At 47.4% G+C, this 22,652-nt stretch overlaps 1 protein-coding gene across 1 annotated transcript in view; it reads left to right on the top strand.

The window, feature by feature from the left end:
* Positions 1-20,447, top strand: part of LOC130374401 (G2/M phase-specific E3 ubiquitin-protein ligase) — a 79,646-nt gene extending 59,199 nt beyond the window's left edge. Inside the window, exons 6-8 of the mRNA XM_056581144.1 lie at positions 15,673-15,810; positions 18,815-19,054; positions 19,996-20,447. Coding sequence (XP_056437119.1) covers positions 15,673-15,810; positions 18,815-19,054; positions 19,996-20,414 — 797 coding nt within the window. The 3' untranslated portion in view covers positions 20,415-20,447. The remainder of the gene's footprint in view (positions 1-15,672; positions 15,811-18,814; positions 19,055-19,995) is intronic.
* Positions 20,448-22,652: the final 2,205 nt, after the last annotated feature.

Here is a 22,652-nt window from a genome sequence, read left to right as displayed (position 1 = left end):
CCACAGACACACATAAACAGCCTTTGACCCTGTTATTTATGGGTCACCTCAGGACAGCGAACTGTCTTTCTGTGCCTGTGTGTGTGAGTGTATGTGTGTCTGTGTGCGTTCTTGCATGTACGTATGTATGTGTGGTTTTGCAAGCATGCCCATTTCTCCATAGAGAGTTGTTTGTGTCCCTAATGAGGTGTTCGTTTTTCTGCATAGAGTCCTGGAGCCTCTTTGCTAAGTAATGGAAAGGTGGCACATTGGCATCAAGAACCTTACTGGTTGACACCTCCCATTCAGATATCTGGCCCCAGGCCAACGATGACACCGAGATTATTGAATCACCTTCTAGTTGGTGGTAGTTGTATATTTACCGTCTAGAAAATGAAGTACAAGACAGATAAGGAGGCGAAGTATGCATCGCTCGTAGAGGGAAAGAGAGAGAGCGTGTGCTTGAAGGCAGTATCCTGGAACAGCGAATATGAGGTAACCGCTATAATTGCAGAAAATGTCAGCGCAAACCACAGTGGCAATTCATCTCAGCCACTGATTTTCCGAAACACAATGACCCGCGGTGAGAAAGTCTAGCTTGTGGATCTGGTGGAAACAATAAACCACACGGACAGACGTAGCGCGTAAACAAACAAAAAGAAGCAAGCAAACAAAAACAACAAGGACAACAAAATAAAGAGTAAAACAACTGACTTGTGCCAGAGGCGGTTTGTTGGCTCCCAGCTGATCCGGTGCAGCTCAAAGGCTGCTGTTTGTTCCACACGCTCACACTGCTCCTCCTGTAAATCAGGGGGTTTATTCCTAGAGTCGGCCGCGGGCTGAGCACACTTGGTTTCTCGTAAACATGTCATTGTGACGCCGGCTCCACCGGCGGAGCCTTTCAACTTATTTTGGCTCCGAACAAATACGATGTCGTTGACTCTTTAAGCTCGGTGTTTTCGGTGTCCGTGTATATTCGAAGTCTAAGTCCCTGTGTGTATGAGTGCCTCTCGCTGTACGTGTACACAGATGAGTGTTTGTGTGTTTCAAGACGCCACTAACTTCTTTCCTTTCCCAGTGATACGTTTCTGTTTACTCAAGTCAGTCTGTCCAGACGCTGCGTACTTTATGGCCCCCGCAGCAATGGGCTCTGCTGACCCTAACCCTGACCCTAACCCTAACCCTTCATAACCTGGTCTGGGGGGGTGGAGTGGTAAGATAGAGGATGCCGCAACATGTTGTCAACCACCATCATCTTTTGTACCCCCTTTTTCTTCCACTTCCGGCACCACACCATCCAAAGCTGAACTCACAAACATGAAGGCTGAGCAGTACATTCTGACTTTCATGGCGTTATTGTCGTCTTTGGCACGGTTACTTGACCCACAGATTAAGACAGGCGCGTTGAACGGCAGGAAACCTTATTCATCAAAACATGACTTTATTTTAACTCAAAGGCCGGAAGTTTCTTTGCTTGGTTTGCTTTCCAACTCAATTTTTATTAGCTGCGTGTTGAATCTGAGCGGAAGCTGGAGCTGGACTCGCTGCAGCCCCATCCCCTTGTAGGGAGGACAGAGCTCCTATCGTTCTCCCTTTCTCTCTCCCCCCTCCTCAACCTCCACCTTCCCCTCTCTATCGTTGATCTCATCTCATCTCTTTTGTAATCCCTCGCTCTCTTTCCCCTAAGCTTTCCTAAACATGCATTCCTCTGTGCTTATGTGCTCCTGACTTGCTTGTTCTTTCTTTCCGTTCCCTTATTTTGTCATTCTTTCATTTCAGGGTATGTGTGTGTGTGTGTGTGTGTGTGTGTGTGTGTGTGTGTGTGTGTGTGTGTGTGTGTGTGTGTGTGTGTGTGTGTGTGTGTGTGTGTGTGTGTGGTATAGATCCCTACACGGGTTGTAACCTCCCGGGTAGCTACCTGATGTCAGTGAGGAATGGTGGGGTGCAGGGCTCACTTTGGCACCCTTCCTCATGGGCCCTACACCCCCCTTGACCCCTGTGTACCTATTTAGTACCTCCTACAGGACAGGCATCCCCCAGAACATGCCCAGGGACTTCTACATCCACACCCTGTGGGCTCACCTTAAGAAGCTCTTCCGTCCATTAATACACTTAATACACTGTGCCCTCTATTGGTTCTGCTTCCCATGGGGGAGCGTTGCTGGGCCTGACCCTCTTATGAGCGGGTGCTTCCTGTTTTCTCAGGCCCAGGTTATTATGACGTGTCTTGGAATATATTGATGGGGGGGGGGGGGGGGGGGGGGGGCTGACTGACGTGTCCTGGAAGAGCTGTTCTGGATCTTAAGCGGGCTAACCCAGGAGGCAGAAAGAATTCAGGCCTCATCCCCCCACCATGCTGCCCCAAGAACACACACACACACACATACACTTAAACATATATTACTATATACATGTAACTATGTGTGTGTGTGTGTGTGTGTGTGTGTGTGTGTGTGTGTGTGTGTGTGTGTGTGTGTGTGTGTGTGTGTCTGTGTGTTTGTGTGTGTGTGTGTGTGTGTGTGTGTGTGTGTGTGTGTGTGTGTGTGTGTGTGTGTGTGTGTGTGTGTGTGTGTGTGTGTGTGTGTGTGCTTGTGTGCGTGTGTGTGTGTGCTTGTGTGCGTGTGTGTGTGTGCTTGTGTGCGTATGTCAGGAAGTGAGAATGCCTAGGAGGATGTGTGGTTCTGTTTGGCTGAGCCTGGAACCCAGGATAAAATATATTTAATTTCCAAGTACTCACATCTCGGGCGACTACCACGCACCATAGCGTTAGTAAGTGTGTGAGTGAGCATGTGTGTGTGTGTGTGTGTGTGTGTGTGTGTGTGTTTGTGTGTGTGTGTGTGTGTGTGTGTGTGTGTGTGTGTGTGTGTGTGTGTGTGTGTGCTTGTGTGCGTGTGTGTGTGTGCTTGTGTGCGTGTGTGTGTGTGCTTGTGTGCGTATGTCAGGAAGTGAGAATGCCTAGGAGGATGTGTGGTTCTGTTTGGCTGAGCCTGGAACCCAGGATAAAATATATTTAATTTCCAAGTACTCACATCTCGGGCGACTACCACGCACCATAGCGTTAGTAAGTGTGTGAGTGAGCATGTGTGTGTGTGTGTGTGTGTGTGTGTGTGTGTGTGTGTGTGTGTGTGTGTGTGTGTGTGTGTGTGTGTGTGTGTGTGTGTGTGTGTGTGTGTGTGTGTGTGTGTGTGTGTGTGTGTGTGCAGGCTGGCCTTTCCTCAGTCATTTCAGCACAATTAAGGCAGAGCACGCCGTCATAAGGGAGCAGAGACAGAGTGTCTGCCAGGCTGCTGCGGTATGAATGCTACCTTTATTAATGTGTTTTGAGCCCCAGCCCAGGGCTTCGTTTTCACATCGGACCCTGCGTTACCCACTCGGGGCCCTCGCTTCACAACTTATCTGGGGTACTTTGATTTGATTGGCAGCTTTTGTAATGTTGTAATGGCCTTTGTGACCACTTTGGAGGTCCCAGTGGGAGCCAACATACTCACAGACAAAGCCCTGAACTATTTATTTGACATTTTGGTACTTTTATTGTCTTTATGGTTTCGTGTGTGTGTGTGTGTATGTGTGTGTGTGTGTGTGTGTGTGTGTGTGTGTGTGTGTGTGTGTGTGTGTGTGTGTGTGTGTGTGTGTGTGTGTGTGTGTGTGTGTGTGTGTGTGTGTGTGTGTGTGTGTGTGTGTGTGAAATAAGGCACACATGTGTGTGTACATATATACCAGCATGCAACATTGCGAGTCTTTGTTGGTCTTGGAGCTAGGAGTCAGTCAGTGTGCGTAGAAGCGATGTTGCGGTTTTGCTAACAGGGACTGGTGATGTGCATGTGCTGTGTTTATAGGGGCTCTCTCTTCTCTCCCTATGTCCCTCCCTGCCTGTCTCTCTCTCTCTCTTTCCCTCTTGCTCTTGTTCTCTTTCTTTCCATCTCTGGTCGCCCCAACCCCCTCTGTGCTCACCCCTTGTTAAACCCAATTTGTCTTGTCGAAGGAGGAATCGTGAGGCAGCTCAGGAACATATGGCACAGAGAAAACATCGGAGAGGGAGAAAGAGATTTGAAGATTTTTTTAAACATAGAATAGCTGAAGCAAAAGCTGAAGGCTGTTGAATTGGGTGAGCGAGAGAGAGAGAGAGAGAGAGAGAGAGAGAGAGAGAGAGAGAGAGAGAGAGAGAGAGAGAGAGAGAGAGAGAAACATAGTGACAAGTAGAGCAGCATCATACAGGGAGAGCTACAATCAAACAGGGAGATCAGAGACGTAGAGTGACTCAGAGTCAAGACACAAAGACTCAAGATGATGAAAGGACAGGGTAAAAAGACAAAGAAACCGACAGCAAAACAAAGATAAAATGTCATTTTGATGCATCACAGGCTTCCAGTCATCACAGGGTTCCAATCAAACCCAGTGTGCATTTTGTTTTAACTCTTTCAATCTGAGTGCTTATTAGAAGCCTGCAGACATGCAGAAGGCCAAATATCCCACAAGAGACCGCATCGCCCTTCAATAAAGACTGGAGGGATTACAGGGTGCCGTTCTAATTAAGCCTCCCAACCTCCTATCAGAGACCCTGATCCTGCGGTGTGTTTTCAGTCAGGGCCACTTTGGAGGCTTGTTTGGACCGAGGGTAAACATGTGTTCTGGGGTTGCCAAAGCTTTAGTAGTTTTATCACACCCATATTAAGAGGTTTTTCTTTATTTTAAGCAATTAGCAGACATGCTAAATTAAGCGTGACGTAGATGAAACACCCTCCACTAAGAGAGTGAAGTGTTAAAATAGCTGTCGAAGCAGAGTGAGTGGAGTCTGTCGGACCGGTTCAGCGTTTGCCTGCGTCCGAGGTGGGACATGCAGTGATTTGGACATGTAGGCTCAATATCTACCATAAAAGTATCTTGCAGAGCAACAAAGAAATGGCGCCGTTTTTCTTTGAATGAGATATTCCTTGTGTTGCTGTCAAAGCCTGGAGATTCGGGGTGAGTTACTGCTCAATCATCAGTTTTAGATATTGGTATTTTCTTTTGTTTCAAGAGTTTGGTATCAACAGTTTATTGGGACATGTTAATGTTATGCTATGAGTGAAGTACAAAATACATAACCCTGATTTTTCATAGATTTATATATCAGTGTAAATTGTATTCAAGTTGAGGATTGTTAAAGGGCTTTTCTCTCTTTACTTATGGCTTTGAACTCTGAACAAAGTTGAGTGATTTTTTTTTCCATTCAGTAAAATTAAAATTCACCATCAAAGTAGGTCTGCATAACTACACATAACTACACATTATTATTATAACTATCACATTAGTAGGATGACAAAACCAATCTATCAACTGAATAAATCAAAGTGAAATAAACCCGGCAGCATCATATTTAGTCAGCAATAAATGCCATTAAATGTGTCTAGTTAAGCGTGAGTTAAGACGTTGCGTGCCGATCAAAGACCTTTCCAGCGAACCCTTCAGCCGTTGTTCTCTAAGCCACGGAATGTGTCAGACGGTTGCCGTGGGGTTAGCGCTGGGCGCGCTTAACGGACTTCATGTGTTCTCCGGGTGTGCGAAAGCAAACTGCCACGATGGTCTGCTGAGGATTCGAGAAGGAGGCGTAGAGATGAGTCCTTAGTACAGCATGACTCGAGGATGAAAAAACTCATTCATGAACGGTCTTTCTGAAGAGGCTCACCTGTTGAACTTTCAGAGTTGTGTTTTTGTTCATTGAGATAGAAAATGACCCTGTTTAGACTTCTGACCTAGTCTGACTGTTGACCTGTTGGAACAGGTCATCATCATAAGGGCGGGTGTTTCTGTTGTTACCACTGTTGTCTGGCGTCACCGCGGGGGGTCATTGCATTCCCATTGGGGGACCTCACTCTCCTTCTCTATCGATCGATGCACAAAAGCGTGCATGCTCTCAGACGGGGTCACCCGCACAACAATGACATTCTGGAAGCTAACTCACAGCAGGGTCACACCAATGTACTTTCTCCTTCATATGGACTGGGTCCCGTGACTGAAATAGCCCCTGCCAAGCCCCCTTGGGATAGCAGAGGGCCAAAGTGCCCTGGCCATTTAGCGATGTCACAGGGCAGCCCAAACCCACTGTGATCTCCAGCCAGACCCCGCCGGGCCCCGCCTCCTCCAGCCCTCCGCCCGCAAGATGAATAGGGGATGATGGAGCGCTGTTCCTGTGCATGTGTGTTTGCGTGCGCCCGTGGGGTGGTGGGGGTCGGTGTCTATGTGCTTGCTAACGCACATTATCGCAGGAGTGGGCGAGTAAGAGAGGGGTGGATTAAAAAGGCTGGAAGAATTAGATGAAGGGGCGAGATGGGGAGCTGGGAAAGAGTTTGGAGAGAGGGGGGGGGGGGCGATCAGGTCCAGTCCCGTACTTCTTTTCCCCTCCTCCTCCTCGCTCCCTAACCATCTGTTTCCTGTCTGAAACGCGACACCGGCGTGTAATTGGGCCATGCCAGTGTTGGAAGAGGCAGTGGAAAGGGGGTTCATAGGCAGGGGGGAAGAAAGTTGGATTAGCATCCATGCTACTAGATATAGCTTACCTGTGTGCTGCTCTGTGATGGAGCACTATGCGTTGCTCTGGCTGGCTGGGTCTGAATGCTGCCGGTGGACTGTCTCTTACATTCTCTGGGTGCTCTGCTTTGTATTTAGATTGACTTTACCTCTCTGACAGGATTCCATCAACATGAATGAGAGTTTCTTTGCCTTGTAGGCTACAGCGATGGGGTTGCCAGTGGACAGATATAATTTAATGTTTTCGCCCGGTTCTCCGGACTGAAAAACAAGAGTGATGGGGCTGTGTAAGCATATCTGGGTAAACATGTTCCCATCTTCAGTCATATATCTGAACAGGAGGCCCCTTGAAGAGGACAGTGAATCTTTAAAGGTGAAGCCAAAATGCTCTTCAGCCAGAACTGTATCGATATATTTATAGAGCATCAATTTCTTTCTTTCTTTCTTTCTTTCTTTCTTTCTTTCTTTCTTTCTTTCTTTCTTTCTTTCTTTCTTTCTTTCTTTCTTTCTTTCTTTCTTTCTTTCTTTCTTTCTTTCTTTCTTTCTTTCTTTCTTTCTTTCTTTCTTTCTTTCTTTCTTTCTTTCTTTCTGCCTTAGTTCGTTGCCAGAATATTCCAGAGTTGTACAATGGTAGGCTACACTGTAAAGCTGGACATTGTCCTCCCACCTCCATGATTGTTTTTAATGGATGTGGATGATGGTCAGCTATTGCAAAGCCCAGACCTCCCTGCTCTGTTTGTTTAGCGATGCCTCCATGGATCCAGGACTTCTGTAACTATGCAAGCTGACGTTAGCCATTCAGAAAAAAAAATTGGAACACCGTTGTAGAAAAGACTGCCGAGAATATAAGTGTTGAAAATGAATGAGTGATATTTTAAACAACTCTTCTTGAGTTGCTGTTGAGGCTGGGACTGAAAGGTGGCCTGAATGAGTTCAATGTTCAATGTTGATGAATTCATGGGTGGGCCTCGACCGCAATTAACACAAACTGCACTCCCTGAAACTCCTCTGTCCCCATTACAAGGGCCCTCAGGGGCCCTGAGCGTTGCACTATTAGCTATAAGCCAGTGGGGAGGTTGAAATGGGAACTCCTCCACATAGCTGCTTTGGAGCACGTCAGCCTTATTGATCGCGGCCTGGCGAGGACATGAGCATGCTTGGACAATCACTTTCATACGTGTGTATGTCTGTTGGATGGGTCTATGTTGGATTGTTCCACGCTCTTGAATATGTTCCTTCCTATACCTCATGGGGTCCTCCTCCACCCCCTCTCCGCTTCCACTCGGCGGTGAAGTGAAGGGGAAAGGTGTTGGGTGTAATGTGTGCGGCCCTTGGGGGTCAGGTGTTGACCGAGCGCTACAACCTAAAGCGTCAGTGGGGGTCTGCAGCAGCGCTACGGCCGACAGATTTACTACACCACTGGAGCCCCCCCAACAGAGATTGGGAAGCCAGACATTCTCAGCTGTGGGAAAAAGAGATTCCTAATGTAAATAGGAATTTGTGTGTCTGTTTGAGAGTGTGTCTGTGTGTCTGTGTGTTTGTTTCTTTGTGTCTGTGTGTGTCTGTGTGTTTGAGAGAGTGTTTGTGTATCCCATTGCTCTTGTATGTATAAAATAGGCACTGCATTGCTGTTGGTAGTGAAGATGTATGGGTTGGAAGGCATGTTCTCCTTCCAGTGGTGCTGTAACTCACACACACGCACACACACACACACACTAACACACTAACACACACACGCACAAACATAGCCTTTTGGTGCTTCAACCACTAAGGCAGGTGTTTATTTTAAAAGTCCTCTTCAGAAGTAGTTTATGGCACCCGCTATCCTCTCCCTCCTTCTCCTACTCTTCCTCCCCCCTTCTCGCTCACCTTCTTCATTTCTGCGTGTGCTTTTTTCCTCTTTTTAGTAGTTCAACGTAAGTGCCTCTCTTTGTTTACGCAGTAAAGTGTCGCGTTTGGATTTTTATTCTGCTCTGTTTTGCTTCGTTAGTTAAACACAATGAACATGGAGAAGGAAGGAAATCAGTGTGTGCATCAAAGCCCATGTGTGTGTTGGTGGATAGTTAAGGGGCTTATTAATATGACGAATGAATAATACTCGGCAATCCTTCAACATGTGATGAAGAGCACATCCTGCTCTCTCACTTAGCACACACGCACACGCGCTTACAAACAAACTGAGCCTGTCCCACACACTCAAGGCAAAGCTCAAGATGATTGTTATGATATGCCCATCTATCACTTACAATTCAGGCCTAAATGGAAAAAAGAAAAACATGTTATACACACCCAAACATACATATACTGCACAGCAATGTATAAAAATGCATATGTAAGCAGAAAAAAAAGAATGAAGAATAACGAGGGCTATAATAGTATAGGCAGAGCTCTGGTCATTTCATGTAATTTACAGACAGTGGCATACCATCTATCTCTTCATGGCTGGGTTTTACTGAAAAAGCAATGCATATGTCTGAAGCAATGCATGCTTCTCTTAGGTCACTCACTATGTATAACAACATATCACTACCTCAACCATACATATATTCTTCCAGCCTTTACACAATAGTTTTGTTTAGTCTGCGGTAAAAAAAACTAAGAACTAAATCCAGCGTTTAGAGGTTGTGCTCACTATAATGTGGTCTATTTAAAGACTGCATCTAGATTATTGTTTTTGAAAGAAGTAATGCAGCACACAAAAAGCTAGCAAGACAATGTCAGCCAGACATTAGTCCATGGTCACACAGCGATTCATCTACTCGTCCCTCTAAATTGTAGCAGTTGTTTTCCTCGGCTAAAGTTAGTTCCACCGTCGAGCTATGAGACAGATGTTGTGGCAGTGCAACCTGTGGTCTTTATTTCTGTCATATTAGCCTCTAGACAAAGCAAGGGCTTTCTATGCTATTCACGCTATGGGGTTGGTGGTGGTGGGGGGGGAATTTAGGCGGGCTACCCTCATTGATGACCCAGCGACTGCCCCATCCTTGTGGACACAGGGCAGCGTCAGACAGCGGAGGGGCTGGGCGGCAGTGGGGGTCTGTAGGTTGGGGTATGTTGGGGTCCACCTTGCTGTTGTCATAGAGACGTGCTAACGACACAAATGTGTAGAGGCTCAATGCCCGGAGGCTACGTCTGCCATCTCTGGAAACAGGGAGTGGGCTTTGACAAAAGGACGCATGAGAGCGGAAGTTGGGAGATGAGTGTTTCTTTTGTATGAAGGTTTGGGTGTGTTGGCGTGCTGCTCACAGAAGTCTGTAAGGCGGGTCGGTGTGGATGCATGCTGAGAGCAACATGGCAACACAACAATCCAGTGATTCATTATTCTTATTCAGGTCACCGTACATTGCCAGACTAAACAGCAACCATTTGAAGGTCCCATGACATGCCACCAGGTGTGTGATTAGCCGCTACAAGCCGTTTTGGAAATCTGCCCCTTTTGACATCACAGGTGGACGTCTCGCACCTAGATGTGAAACGATTAATCACACTCACACCTGGTGGCATGTCATGGGACCTTTAAAGAAGAGTTGTTTTAAATATCCCACATTCATTTTCAACACTTATATTCTCGTCTTTTATTAGTTTTCCATAAATAAACAGATCAGAAAATTATTTCTCTGTGGATTGTAGTCTGATGAGTGTGTAGAAGGCTTTCCAGTAAACAACGTGTTTCTTAAGAGCTGCGGAATTCCTTGGTGAAAAACAAAAATGGATACCACGACACATCCAAATATGGGAATAGTAAGCCTACTGGGCTGGTGGATCAGTCTGATCACAACCCTCTCCTGCTGTGGTTGAATAGGTTGAGTAGGGTGTGTGTGTGTGTGTGTAGTGGTTCTGCATGTGTGTGCATGTGTCTAAATGAGGGGTTTAAAATGGGGGCCTTTTTAACGCATTGTTATGACCTCACATTGTCAACGGCAGCTATTTAGGGTTCTGCATCTGTTCTAATGACAGACCGTGTGGACACATGTATGTATGATTATGTGTGTGTATCTGGTGTTTGAAGTGTGTGTGTGCGACCCGAGCAGGGTATGATTTGGGCAAACGATCTGTGACACTGTTCCAACCTAGATAGTACCTCCGGAGCGACTCTACCCCCAGCTCGGACCCCTCCACCCGTCCCGCTCTGCCTCAGCAGGCAGGGACCCCCAGGGACCCGGGTGCCTGTAGTTCTCCCTCTCTTTTTAATGAGCCTCAATGTTGGTGTGCGTTGTTTGTCTTCGGCCCGGCGCAGCGACTGCATCAGGCTGAGGTCCTGCCAGCCCGCTGCTGCTCCAAACATTCCTCTGTTTAACCCGCCTCCAGAGACCCCGGGTCAGCTCAGCCTCCCCCTCCCCGGGGCCCAGGGACCAATCAGCTCAGCCTCCCCCTCCCCGGAGCCCAGGGACCAATCAGAGCGCTCCGGATGTTCACGCCACTTGGACATTTTCTTCTGCCAATCTTTTTTTACACAAAAAGTAGGCTTGTCAGGCCAGTGTTACAATGCTCTAAAATTAACTTTTAATGGTAGCGGCTGAGCGGCTTTTTGGCAAACGGGCTCGCACGCAATCAGCTGCACTTAAAAAAACCTGAAGCTCTCCTTCTATCTCTCTCTCTCTCTCTCTCCCTCTCTCTCTCTCTCTCTCTCTCTCTCTCTCTCTCTCTCTCTCTCTCTCTCTCTCTTTCCCTAACACCCTCTCTTCCTCTCCCCTTCTCTCTCTCCCTCTCTCTCTCTCTCTCTCTCTCTCTCTCACTGTCTCTCTCTCTCTCCCTCTCACTTACATTGTACCTCTTCAATGGCCCATGTTCTCGCTTTAAAATGGGCCAGAGGAATACATCAAAAGCACACACAGACACACACCCTGCCGGCCTCAACCAAGTTACCTGTCCCAAACCCCTAAACTGTCCCAAAGCCCTACACTGTCCATTGTGTGTAGGGAGGAGGAGGAGTATAGCTACCATGAGCTCTGACATAGTCCCACCAGCGTATGAGCATGACTAGCCCTCTCTCTCCCCACACATGCCCCACAGTGTTGACTACACCTAACCTCACTTATGTTTGCGTCACTGGGACCCATGTCAGGGGGGCCAGGGGGCTCCGGCTTCCACAAAGATAAACACTGAGCTAATGCCTGGGCTTGGCCCTGGGTCAGGGACCTGGAATCCCCATAAGCCTTACCTATATGCACATGTGTGAGCAGGCACACACGCACACACACACACGCACACGCACACGCACAAAGACACACACACAAAGACACACACACACACACACGGACATCCTGTCAGGTGGATATTGTCATGGTGGTGTTGGCTGTGTGTGTGTGTGTGTGTGTGTGTGTGTGTGTGTGTGTGTGTGTGTGTGTGTGTGTGTGTGTGTATGTGTGTGTGTGTGTGTGTGTGTGTGTGTGTGTGTGTGTGTGTGTGTGTGTGTGTGTGTGTGTGTGTGTGTGTGTGTGTGTGTGTGTGTGTGTGTGTACTGCCCTTTTCACTCTAGGTTGCTCTCCTCAGGAATTCCATTAGCTAAGTGAAACATATTCCGCTTGAATACAAACACGCAAGAAGTCTTCAGAGGTGTGAGTCTAAGTGCAGGGAAGGCTGTGTGTTGGTTGGAGTGTGTGTGTGTGTGTGTGTGTGTGTGTGTTGGTGTGTGTTTTTGAACGCGTATGAAGTGAGATTTCTGGCATCAGACAACAGTTATTATATTGTAGATTGAACCGGCAATGGCCGTGGTCTGATTGAAACCAGAGGCTTTTGCCCTGGCTCTTAAAACACGCACACACACACACACACACACACACACACACACACACACACACACACACACACACACACACACACACACACACACACACACACACACACACACACACACACAAGCGCAAACACACTAACACACACGAAACACACAAATATACTACACACCGATGCCACATTGTTCCAGAGCATATTGGCTGTGTTTCACTGCCCTGGTCCTCACCTCATCCCCATCTCAGTGTTTAGTCTCTCTCTCTCTTTCCCTCTGGTTCCCAGTGTTTAAGCAGTCCCTCCGCCCCCTGCACGTCCCCCAGGCCGCTGGTCAAAGAGTTCAAAACTAACCATGGCTGCTGTCCACTTGCTTCACCCATCATAAACATAAAGCAATCTTAAAAAAAATACATAAACCCTGGATCATGCATGCCAGCACAGATTTGAGTCGTACTCCAGTAGGGTTAAAAATGGCCTACATCGGTCTGGAGGAACTCATTTCTATGAGGGCCTGACTTTTTGTGCCTCACTGTGCTGCACCTCCCTGGCAATGACCGCAGAACGCTGCCACACAAACCCTGCTGGGTTGACGGAGTAATCTGTGTAATATAGAGAGGATTTGGCTCTGGTTTAATACGTTTGCAGCCCATTCTGCGTTGGTCAGCACATGGGCCACTCATGCACGTGCACTTCTGCCCTCGCTCGCCTGCTGGGGCACACACACAAGTACCCACTCACTCGAACACACTGCAATGCTCGCGCACTAAAGACGCAGGCACGCATACACATAAGTGCCTATACACTCATGCCTATACACACACGTACACACATACACAGAAACACAGGCACACAAACCCACTCACACACTCCCCTCCAGAGTCCAGTGAAAACAGTAGGGTGGTGCCAGTGTAAACACGGCCCATTGTTATGGGCACTCTCTCTCTCTTTCTCTCTCTCTCTCTCTCTCTCTCTCTCTCTCTCTCTCTCTCTCTTTTGTCCCCCCGGGGCGTCCCAAAGCTTTTTGGGGGCTGAGTCCTGGCGCGGGTCCCGCGCTTTGGACTGGGAAATAAAAACCTTGGTCTGATTTGCCCGGGCTCTTTTGAGCAACGTGTCATTATACCTCCAGGTCATTGGGCCGGGATTTGTTCTCCGCGCTCCCCTCCCTTTTCCCCCTCTCGACCCTCGGCTCCTCTCTCTCCCTGGCGCTTGGCTCGGCGCGCTCATTGGCCCCGCTGTGAGTGTGGTTTGTGTTACGCTTTTAATTGGGAGTTAGTGTTTTATTTGCTGTTTATTCACCATTATTCGGGTGCGAGCAGCAGCCATCCCTGTACCCACTCTCCCTCGGTTGGAGCTGTGGAGGAGATGCGTCTCGCTCCCGTGGTTCGATTAAAGGGGACCTGAAGGACTGTGGAACATATCCTGTCCCAGATCAAGAGACAGAGGCTGTCGGCATGTTTTTGTGTTTCTGTCTGCACAAACACGTCTCGGACATGTTTGCGTTTGCATGTATTTGATCGGGGCCTGTGTGTGTGTGTGTGTGTGTGTGTGTGTGTGTGTGTGTGTGTGTGTGTGTGTGTGTGTGTGTGTGTGTGTGTGTGTGTGTGTGTGTGTGTGTGTGTGTGTGTGTGTGCATAAAAACATGTGCCTACGCTCTGCATCCAATCATTGACCCCGGGCCACATGTGCAGCTAATTAGGGTCAATCAGAAGGCTGCAATCAGAGCAAAGCAAGGGGCTGGTGGCAGCATGGTATAGGGCTGGAGGGTTAAGACCTATGATTAGGAGAGCGGCAAACGACACAACCAATCAGACTTCTCAAATTCTTTCCCTCTCCCTCTCTTTCCCTGCCCCCCACCACCACCCCCACCCCCACCGCCGCCGCCACCGCCGCTGCTGTATTCCGGATCCTCTGTGTTTATTGAATGTGTTCCAAGCTAATCTGGTCCGTGCACCGCGTCCGCATGCGTTTGTTTAAACCTATTTGGATGATGGACAGCTGCGGCTGACCGCGGAAGACGATACCGGAATAATACCAGGCTTCCCGAACGCTTAGGCAAAGCAGGAAAATAGATGAAACAGAGTTTCAGACATTTCTGTTTTTTTTTGTCAGTCGCTGCAGAGAGTTAAATTAGCAGGCTTTCCCTTCCCTCCAATGGTTGGAAATATTTGCAAGCTGTTATATGTTCTTGATCCTTGACTCCAACTTCAGCCTCTGTTTTTTGCGCACTGCCAGCCAGAGAAAACACAGTCTGTAGTAAAGCTCAGTGGAGGGGTCTCTGAAGACCCCTCCCTCTATTGTTTTCCACCCATTTGTTGAATATGAAATGCATTGTTGCTTTAAACGGTCCCCGAGCCTCGTTCTCTGATTTAGACAAACACACTCAAAGTGAAGCTCACTCAGAAACGCTTTATCTTGGAATAAAGCAATATGCTCTTGTATAATATTCATGGTTATATCTCTTATTAATCAAATGATCATTGAGCTGTTTGGGATCTGATGCGGGGACAACAGAGTGACTTTTGCTTTTTCCTATAATCCAAATTAACACTAAAATGCCTCCAAGATACTGTTGTTGGCGAGTCCATCTGTAACATCTAGGAAGGCTTTTATTTTGTGCACAGAGACACATGCGTCTGATCCGAGGTCAGCACAGTAGAATGTAATCACTGTTGAGGGACAAGCAGACAAACAAACGGACGGATAGACGGCCAAATCCTGTGGCCCGCGGCATTTTAAATCAGCCGTGTCGCGGCGCAGGGACACACCAGCATAATGCCCGGAGCGTGGCCAAGGTTTTCAACCACATGTGGGGGAGGGAGGGTGGAAGGGGGGGGGTAGGAATGAATCACACACTGCATTGTGTGTGTTGCTTTATTTTACTATTGAGGAGCTGATGGGAGTGAGGGGAAGGTTTTTGTGGGGGGGGGGGGGGGGGGGGGGGGGTCACAAGACAGACTTCTGGGTGGGTTACCTGACTCACGGGATGCTGTGAGATAGCTGCGGTCTGGTGGGATGGGGGGGGGGGGGGGGGGACTTGTGCGTAGCTTTCGGGAATGTCATGACGCAGGTCCGTGGGAGGGTGTGAATCACTGTTTTGACGGCGCGTCCTCATCCGGCATGGATGCGTCAGCGACACTGTTGTGCCTCACAGCTCTGCACTGCCGCGTGTTCTTAATACACATGTCCAGAGGACACGTACACACATGGCCTCTCGCGTACCATTCCACCTTCAACATGTCATGCTGTGCTACATTTGCTGGAAGTTTCTCTGGTTTTGTTCGGTTGCTTGACAAATCACGTGTGAAGTTATTCTCCATGGAACTTTTCTAAAGAACAAAGCATCAACATAACTGTACCATAAATATTACTAAGCTCCCACCATGCCGGCCTGGCCTCCAGGTGCGGGCCCCTGGAGGTCTCCTCCTTCTCACTCCGTCTTGTTGCCTTCCTCTGCAGTGCCCAAGAAGCTGCTCCAGGAGCCGGAACCCAGTGCTCCGCTGGACCCTCTGTCCCCCAGCGCCCATGACCCCAACGTGGTGGGAGACAGCGCCCCCCCACAGGGGACCGTAGTCAGGCCGTCTGACACTGTTCCAGGTGAGCACAATCCCCTCTCAGTGTGTGTGTGTGTGTGTGTGTGTGTGTGTGTGTGTGTGTGTGTGTGTGTGTGTGTGTGTGTGTGTGTGTGTGTGTGTGTGTGTGTGTGTGTGTGTGTGTGTGTGTGTGCGTGCGCGTGCGTGTGTGTGTGTGTGGGTTTAACTATCTTTCTATCTCTCCTGCACACACACACAAAGATAGAAACTGTGATAGAGGACGTGTGATATGGACGCACCAGTACTTGTTCTGCTTGGCTCCTCGCTAATTAGAGACCCAGAGGTAACTAAGGAGCAGCGGATAGGGGGGAGGTGTGTCCTGGGGTGCTGGACTGACCCGTAACGCATGACCTCGCTAACTTCCTCCCTTCATACCTGCTTCTCTTCTAGTTGAACTGGTTTCCGTTGACAGTTCACTTAATAGTGCAAGGGGGGAGGATGGGACGAGGGGTTGTTATGTCGATGTTTGGGAAAAGTGAACAGTATGTTCAGTTCCGGGCACATTCGAAACAAGCTAGAAATATGTCCACTGCAATCACTCCTTCTGATCAGTCACTGTCGTGTCCTTTTCTTGGTCCTGCTATATTATTAAAACATGGACACACCTCCCCATTCCCATTATACACCAAACAATTCTAAAGCCTGCATGATCTAGACTTCCACGCATCCAGCTGGACATAACACGCGACCACGCCAGCAGATCCACCTGATAGGACGTTTCAAAACACATGAAAATAAATGTCTCATGCCAGCTCCCACAATTAGTTAACCAGATTACTATCAACCAATTTTTGCCTGTTGGAACCACGGTGGCTGACTTACCCACATGCTTACACATTCATACTCGCCAAAAGCCACTTGTTGCCAGGTCCAAAGTCAATGGTTTCCTTAAAATGGTATAAAGTGGTCATTATGTTGGTGAACGGTGGTTCAGGCATGTGTTGGCACTGGATATTGTGTGGGTACAAACTCATGGGATGGCTCTGGTGAGAAACAGATGTTGGGTACTGCACTGGATCCTGGGAGGACGTTTGAAAGGCTTCCAATGTGGTCAGTTTCTCTAGAATTTGAGATGGTGACATAGTCGAACACAGCTTGACCTGACCGTCTCACATGATAGAGGCTGTAAAATGTGTCAGCAGCCTGGGGCATCTGGGTACTCCCTAATACTTCTCAAAACACAGTGTCTTTGGAAGATGCTGAAAAAAACAATTTTGGCACACTGTAGATTATTAGGAGGTAAACTGAACAGTAACACTTTACCGTACTGTTTAATGTTTACTTTACTGTTTACTAAGGGAACAGTTAATGCAGTTTATGCAGATATAAGAATAAATAAACCTTTATTGTTAACTTCAGTTAATTATCAGTTTGCTAATGGTTTAGTAATCATTTACTACGGTATTCATGTTGACTAATGGTGTTCTTGTTAACTAAGGTAATGGTGTTCTTGTTGACTAAGTGACTAAGTAATAATTTATAAACCAACATTTGTACATTTTTTAACAGCGTTAGGGTTAACCCTTATTGGAAAGTGAAACCAACTGAACATACATTGCATATTTCAAAGTGCAAAACTAATACCACTGGTTTTTGTGCAGATAACCCAATTCTGACAATTCATCAATATGAGCAAGGCAAGAAAATGTCTAGAATTCTTTTCAGTTCTCAGTCCTTAGGAAGGCGCAAGTCTATAGGGGGGGCACCTGATAATACAGGACAAAACAATTGAACAAATTATGAATTGCTGCCGTGTTCTGCACTCAGTAAAGACCAAATCAGCTGACAGTGTTCCCCACTCAATTTATTGATTGAATAATGTTTCCAACAAGAAATAATAAAATAACCAACTCTCACAATAAACTCTTGAATAATGGCTTGCTATTGTAGAACTTTTCCACCAGGTGACACACACGCACACACACACACACACACACACACACACACACACACACACACACACACACACACACACACACACACACACACACACACACACACACACACACACACACACACACACACAGACATACAAACACACACACACACACACACACACACACACACACACACACACACACACACACACACACACACACATACACACATACACACATACACACACACAGACACACACAAACACACACACACACACATCCACACTAACCGCATGGCGTCCCCCGGTCGCAGGGAGAGCTCGGGATAAAGGCTGTGGGGGGAAACCAAGGGGAAACCGTTGGGACCATTTGTAAATACACTGCTTTGGCATTCTGAGAGTGGGGGTTTTTGAACGCCTCCCCCAAGTCAAAACATTTGAGCATGTGGTGCGCTTTCCCCCCGGTGTTCACGATGCTGAGATGCCATGATAAGCTCTGAATCACACCGCTGCTTCGGGGCCTGGCTGTATGTGGATTTGTGCATGTGTGTGTGTGCGGTGTGAGTGTGCGTGTGCGTGTGCTGAAGGCATGTACACCCTGTGCTAGTCTTGAGCCTCCAGAGAAACATACACGCACATATAACTGTATGGAATGTGTTTGTCTTACAGTAAATTACCTTGACTGGTACCACCATTGTCTGACTGGAAACCATTGAATCACTCTTTTTGCCTGAATGAGGACATTTCAACAAACATTATTATACAGTACAGCAGCACAATATATGTTTTATATTACTGAGTGAGTTGTTATTGTTACATTTATATTCTACATTTAGTGCATTTTGCTGACCTAAAGTGCCTTACATCCATTAATTCGCACACATTCACACACCGACGGCGGAGTCATCCACGCAGGGTGACAGCCAACTCGTCAGGAGCAGTCAGGGTGAGGTGCCTTGCTCAGAGACACCTCGACATTGAGCTGGGGATTCAGCTAGTAACCTTCCGGCTACAGTCAACCCGCTCTATCTCCTGAGACACATGCCGTATTGCCATATTGTTCTGCTGGGGTTTATGTTTTTATCACCTCTTCATGGACTTGCTTTGTGTTTCTTTTCATTTCTCCCTGAAGAGAGGAAGCGTGTTAGGGAGTCGGGTTCGTACCCAGTGGAGGAGAAATCTCCAGGAGTCGGACCAGGAGGAGCTGTGGTTGGAAGAGGAGGAGGAGGAGAGAGTGTGGGAGGCATAGGAGGAGGAGGAGGAGGAGGAGGACCTCCACAAGGCCCGGACATGCACCCCCTCATCAACTCCACCTCTGGCCCAAGCATGACGCTTATCAGTGACGCACTGGCAGCCTATACCTTTATAGCAGGTAGGAAGCTATAATGCTAATGCCGCATCTCAATGGGCAGATCGGCAGCCCAATCCACATCTACACTTGATGGGTGGGGGGTTATTGTAATAAGGTCTAATAGAATCATCATGCTCTCAATGACATCACAGCTACCAGTGCTGTCATGAGTGCGTTTGCGTATGTTTGTGTGAAAGTTGCCAGAAGTTGGATACTATGCTCCTAAACAACAACATCAGATTAAACAGTATTGTAGTCCAAACCAAATGTTTCCTCTTTCTAACCAGAGACCATGAACAAAGTAAATACAGCTAAGAGTGTATACAGACACAGTACAATACAGACAGATGGTTAGAGAAACCTCGCTACATCTACAAGCACTGCAAACACGCTCACACAAACACACACACACACACACACACACACACACACACACACACACACACACACACACACACACACACACACACACACACACACACACACACACACACACACACACACACACACACACATACACACACACACACACAGTCAACTGCCTGACAGCCAGCCGCTGAAATTGACACAGGGGTAGTTAGGGGTCCTTCCTGTTCTGTTCTGTTCTGCTCTGTTCGTTCAAATAAACACTGTCTGCAAGATGCAATGTGCTGCGCGTTTGTTCAAATAAACAAACTTTCCACCTGCTGTAAGTAGGCTAGCCCTCCTTTCTACTAGTGGCTTATTTCTAAATATTTGTAAATCTTTACATTTAAATGGAGGGCCTGTTCCAGTCCTCTCGGAATGATATTCGACATGGAGAAAACCCCCAAATGATCATAGTGTATATCTGCCTTGATAATTGAATGACACTCTCTCTCTCTCTCTCTCTCTCTCTCTCTCTCTCTCTCTCTCTCTCTCTCTCTCTCTCTCTCTCTCTCTCTCTCTCTCTCTCTCTCTCTCTCTCTCTCTCTCTCCACCAGACCACCCAGAGCGCGGCGCCCTCTTCTTCGTGTGCGGCGTGTGCCTGGGCCTCTTCCTCACCCTCTTCGCCCTGGTGGTGCAGATCTCCTGCCGCACCGACTGCCCCCCCCGCCGGCGCCCCCCCCGCGGCTCCGGCTCGGGCGGCGGGGGGAAGAAGAAGCGGGCGCGGCTGGCCGCCGACTCCACCGACGACGACGACGACTCCAGCGACTCGGACTCGGAGTGGGACACGGCGTCGGACGTGTCGGCGCGCCGCCGCCGCCGCTTCGAGCGCACGCTCAACACCAACGTGTTCACGTCGGCCGAGGAGCTGGAGCGGGCGCAGCGGCTGGAGGAGCGGGAGAGAATCATCCGCGAGATCTGGATGAACGGGCAGCCCGACGTGCCGGGGACACGCAGCCTCAACCGCTATTACTGACGGAGCCGGGGGGGCGGGGTCACCACGGTAACACACAAGGGACGGAGGCGAACCCAACGGGTGTGGAGAAGGGAAGGGGGGGGTGGGGTCGTGAGGTCAGGTCAGGTTTTTACCTTTGACCTCTCATAAGGAGGGGAGCCACAGCCAACAGCGCGGTTTGGATTGACCTGTGTGGGAAACAAAAACCCTCCCTGCTTAGTGAACAATCCAGCCTGCTTTTTGTTATGATTATTATAATTATTATTGGTGGGCACAATAAGCTAGCTCACAGAGAGCCAGAGCTACGACAGACAGCATGGCTAAGCTTAGCTACGACACACGCCAACTTTATGAGTAGATGGTCGGAGCGAAAGGGCTGTCAGCTGTACTGCACCTCTCCCTACCACACCTGCCCTGCACCTCCCAGGGACCCCTTGGGGATCACAGGCCGCTGGGGTTCAGAGGGCCTATCAGACCTAATAAACAGACCGTAGGGCCCACGGCGTTCAGTGTAATTCTGTTCTGAGGCAGAATGCGAGAATACGGACGATAAACGACATGGACAATTTTCCCTCCAGCCTCCAGTGTTGAAGTTGGGAATGAAGAGAAGCGTGATTGGACATTAACTACAGATCACTGCAGCAGTGGTGCATGCTGGGATATAGAGAATCAAAAGACTTTCTACAGACGACAACCATGCTGCAATTTGAACTGCAATGTAAAAAAAATGAAATAAGTTGTATTTTCGGGGAAATCATCTCAAACCCCCATATGAAATCTATTTTATAATATTTAATAGTTTATTGTTTTGTATATTTTTTGTTTTTCGTATATATTTTCAATTGACTATGAATTCTAATGAGATATTTTTATACTCTTCCAACACGTTGTGTGGCGCCTCAGGGATGCTCCCCTTAGTGCTTCTGCTGGTTTGTGTTTGTGCGTCCTACCAGGCAATCGGTCCATTTTTGCAACAGTTGTGATAGCTTTAAAAACAAATGAAATATCAACATGATAACAGCCTCAAAGAGGCTTGGTGATTTATTTTTGTATGTTTAGATGTGTTGCAGCAGCAGTAACGTCACTAGAATCATTGCTGAACAGGCCTGTTTATATTTTATATTCTAATTCACTATTGTTTGTGCCGGCTAATTTGGGAATGTGCAGTTAGATACGCATTGCAAGAATGGCTCCATGGAACATATTGCACTTAATAGCCAGTCTGGCATCTACATAACCAGATCATGCCAAATGTTTGAGCAGCTACTAAGGATGACTGTGGTTCTGAAGGAAGACTAGTCTGAAGACCTCATGGAAAACAATAGGATCCTTTTGTCCACTTCCCTCTCTTTTCTAAAGTAAATAAAACGTTGTATCCCAGAGCTATGCAATACTTTGAGTGGTTAATCTAGACAGGCGGCTTATACATTTGAATTGCTTAGTGAAAAGACAAAGAGTCATGTTTGTTAAGAGGTGGACCAACAACGTGTGGTCACATAATTCATGTTGCCAGTTGAATATAAGCTATCCTTGATCCAGTACTGTTTAAATGCTGTTCATATGCTGCCATGGATCCAACCTTTCAAATTGTTAGCTTTTGCAGTAGAAGATTTTGAATTGTTAACCTTTTCTGACTAAAGATAAGAGGAACACATTGCCATCTGTCCTTCTCAAATGCCATTTTAGGGATTTACCAAAATTGTTTCTTAATGAATGGGACTAAACATGACAATAGCTATGTGAGACCAAATATGACTCATGTGTTTGGAAATAAACTGATAAAATAATACCAACCAGTGGTCCTGTTTGTTAGTTGCATATGGTTACGATCTGTTTGTGTTTTATGAGAAATGACATATGGTTTCCCTCTGGTGGCAAATGGTAGAATGCATATTTCGTAACTAAACCTGTGTAACTTTAAACTTTCATTATGGTCACATTTGTTTTGAGAAAGATGTCATCATCATGGCAAACTGAGCCTTATTATGTATCGGTTAGACCTATAATCTAAAGATATGGTTTATATGATTAGTCCTATAGCCAGATATTTAGCCAAATATAGCACTTGTCTATATTTAAAATGTCAACCCACATGCCTCCATTAACTTAAACATCGCTAATCAGAAATGTGTGCACCATACCGCTTATCAATTATACCCCCTATACATACAGTACTGTTCATTTTCTACTCATGACCATATACAACCAATCGGACTGTTGCTATGCCACTGTTTCCATGGACACAGGGTCATTCTTGTT

Source organism: Gadus chalcogrammus, chromosome 21 (assembly GCF_026213295.1).
Source record: "Gadus chalcogrammus isolate NIFS_2021 chromosome 21, NIFS_Gcha_1.0, whole genome shotgun sequence".
Classification (NCBI taxonomy): domain Eukaryota; kingdom Metazoa; phylum Chordata; class Actinopteri; order Gadiformes; family Gadidae; genus Gadus; species Gadus chalcogrammus.
The sequence above is the reverse complement of the archived record's forward strand: the minus strand, read 5'-3'. Positions and strand labels throughout refer to the sequence as shown.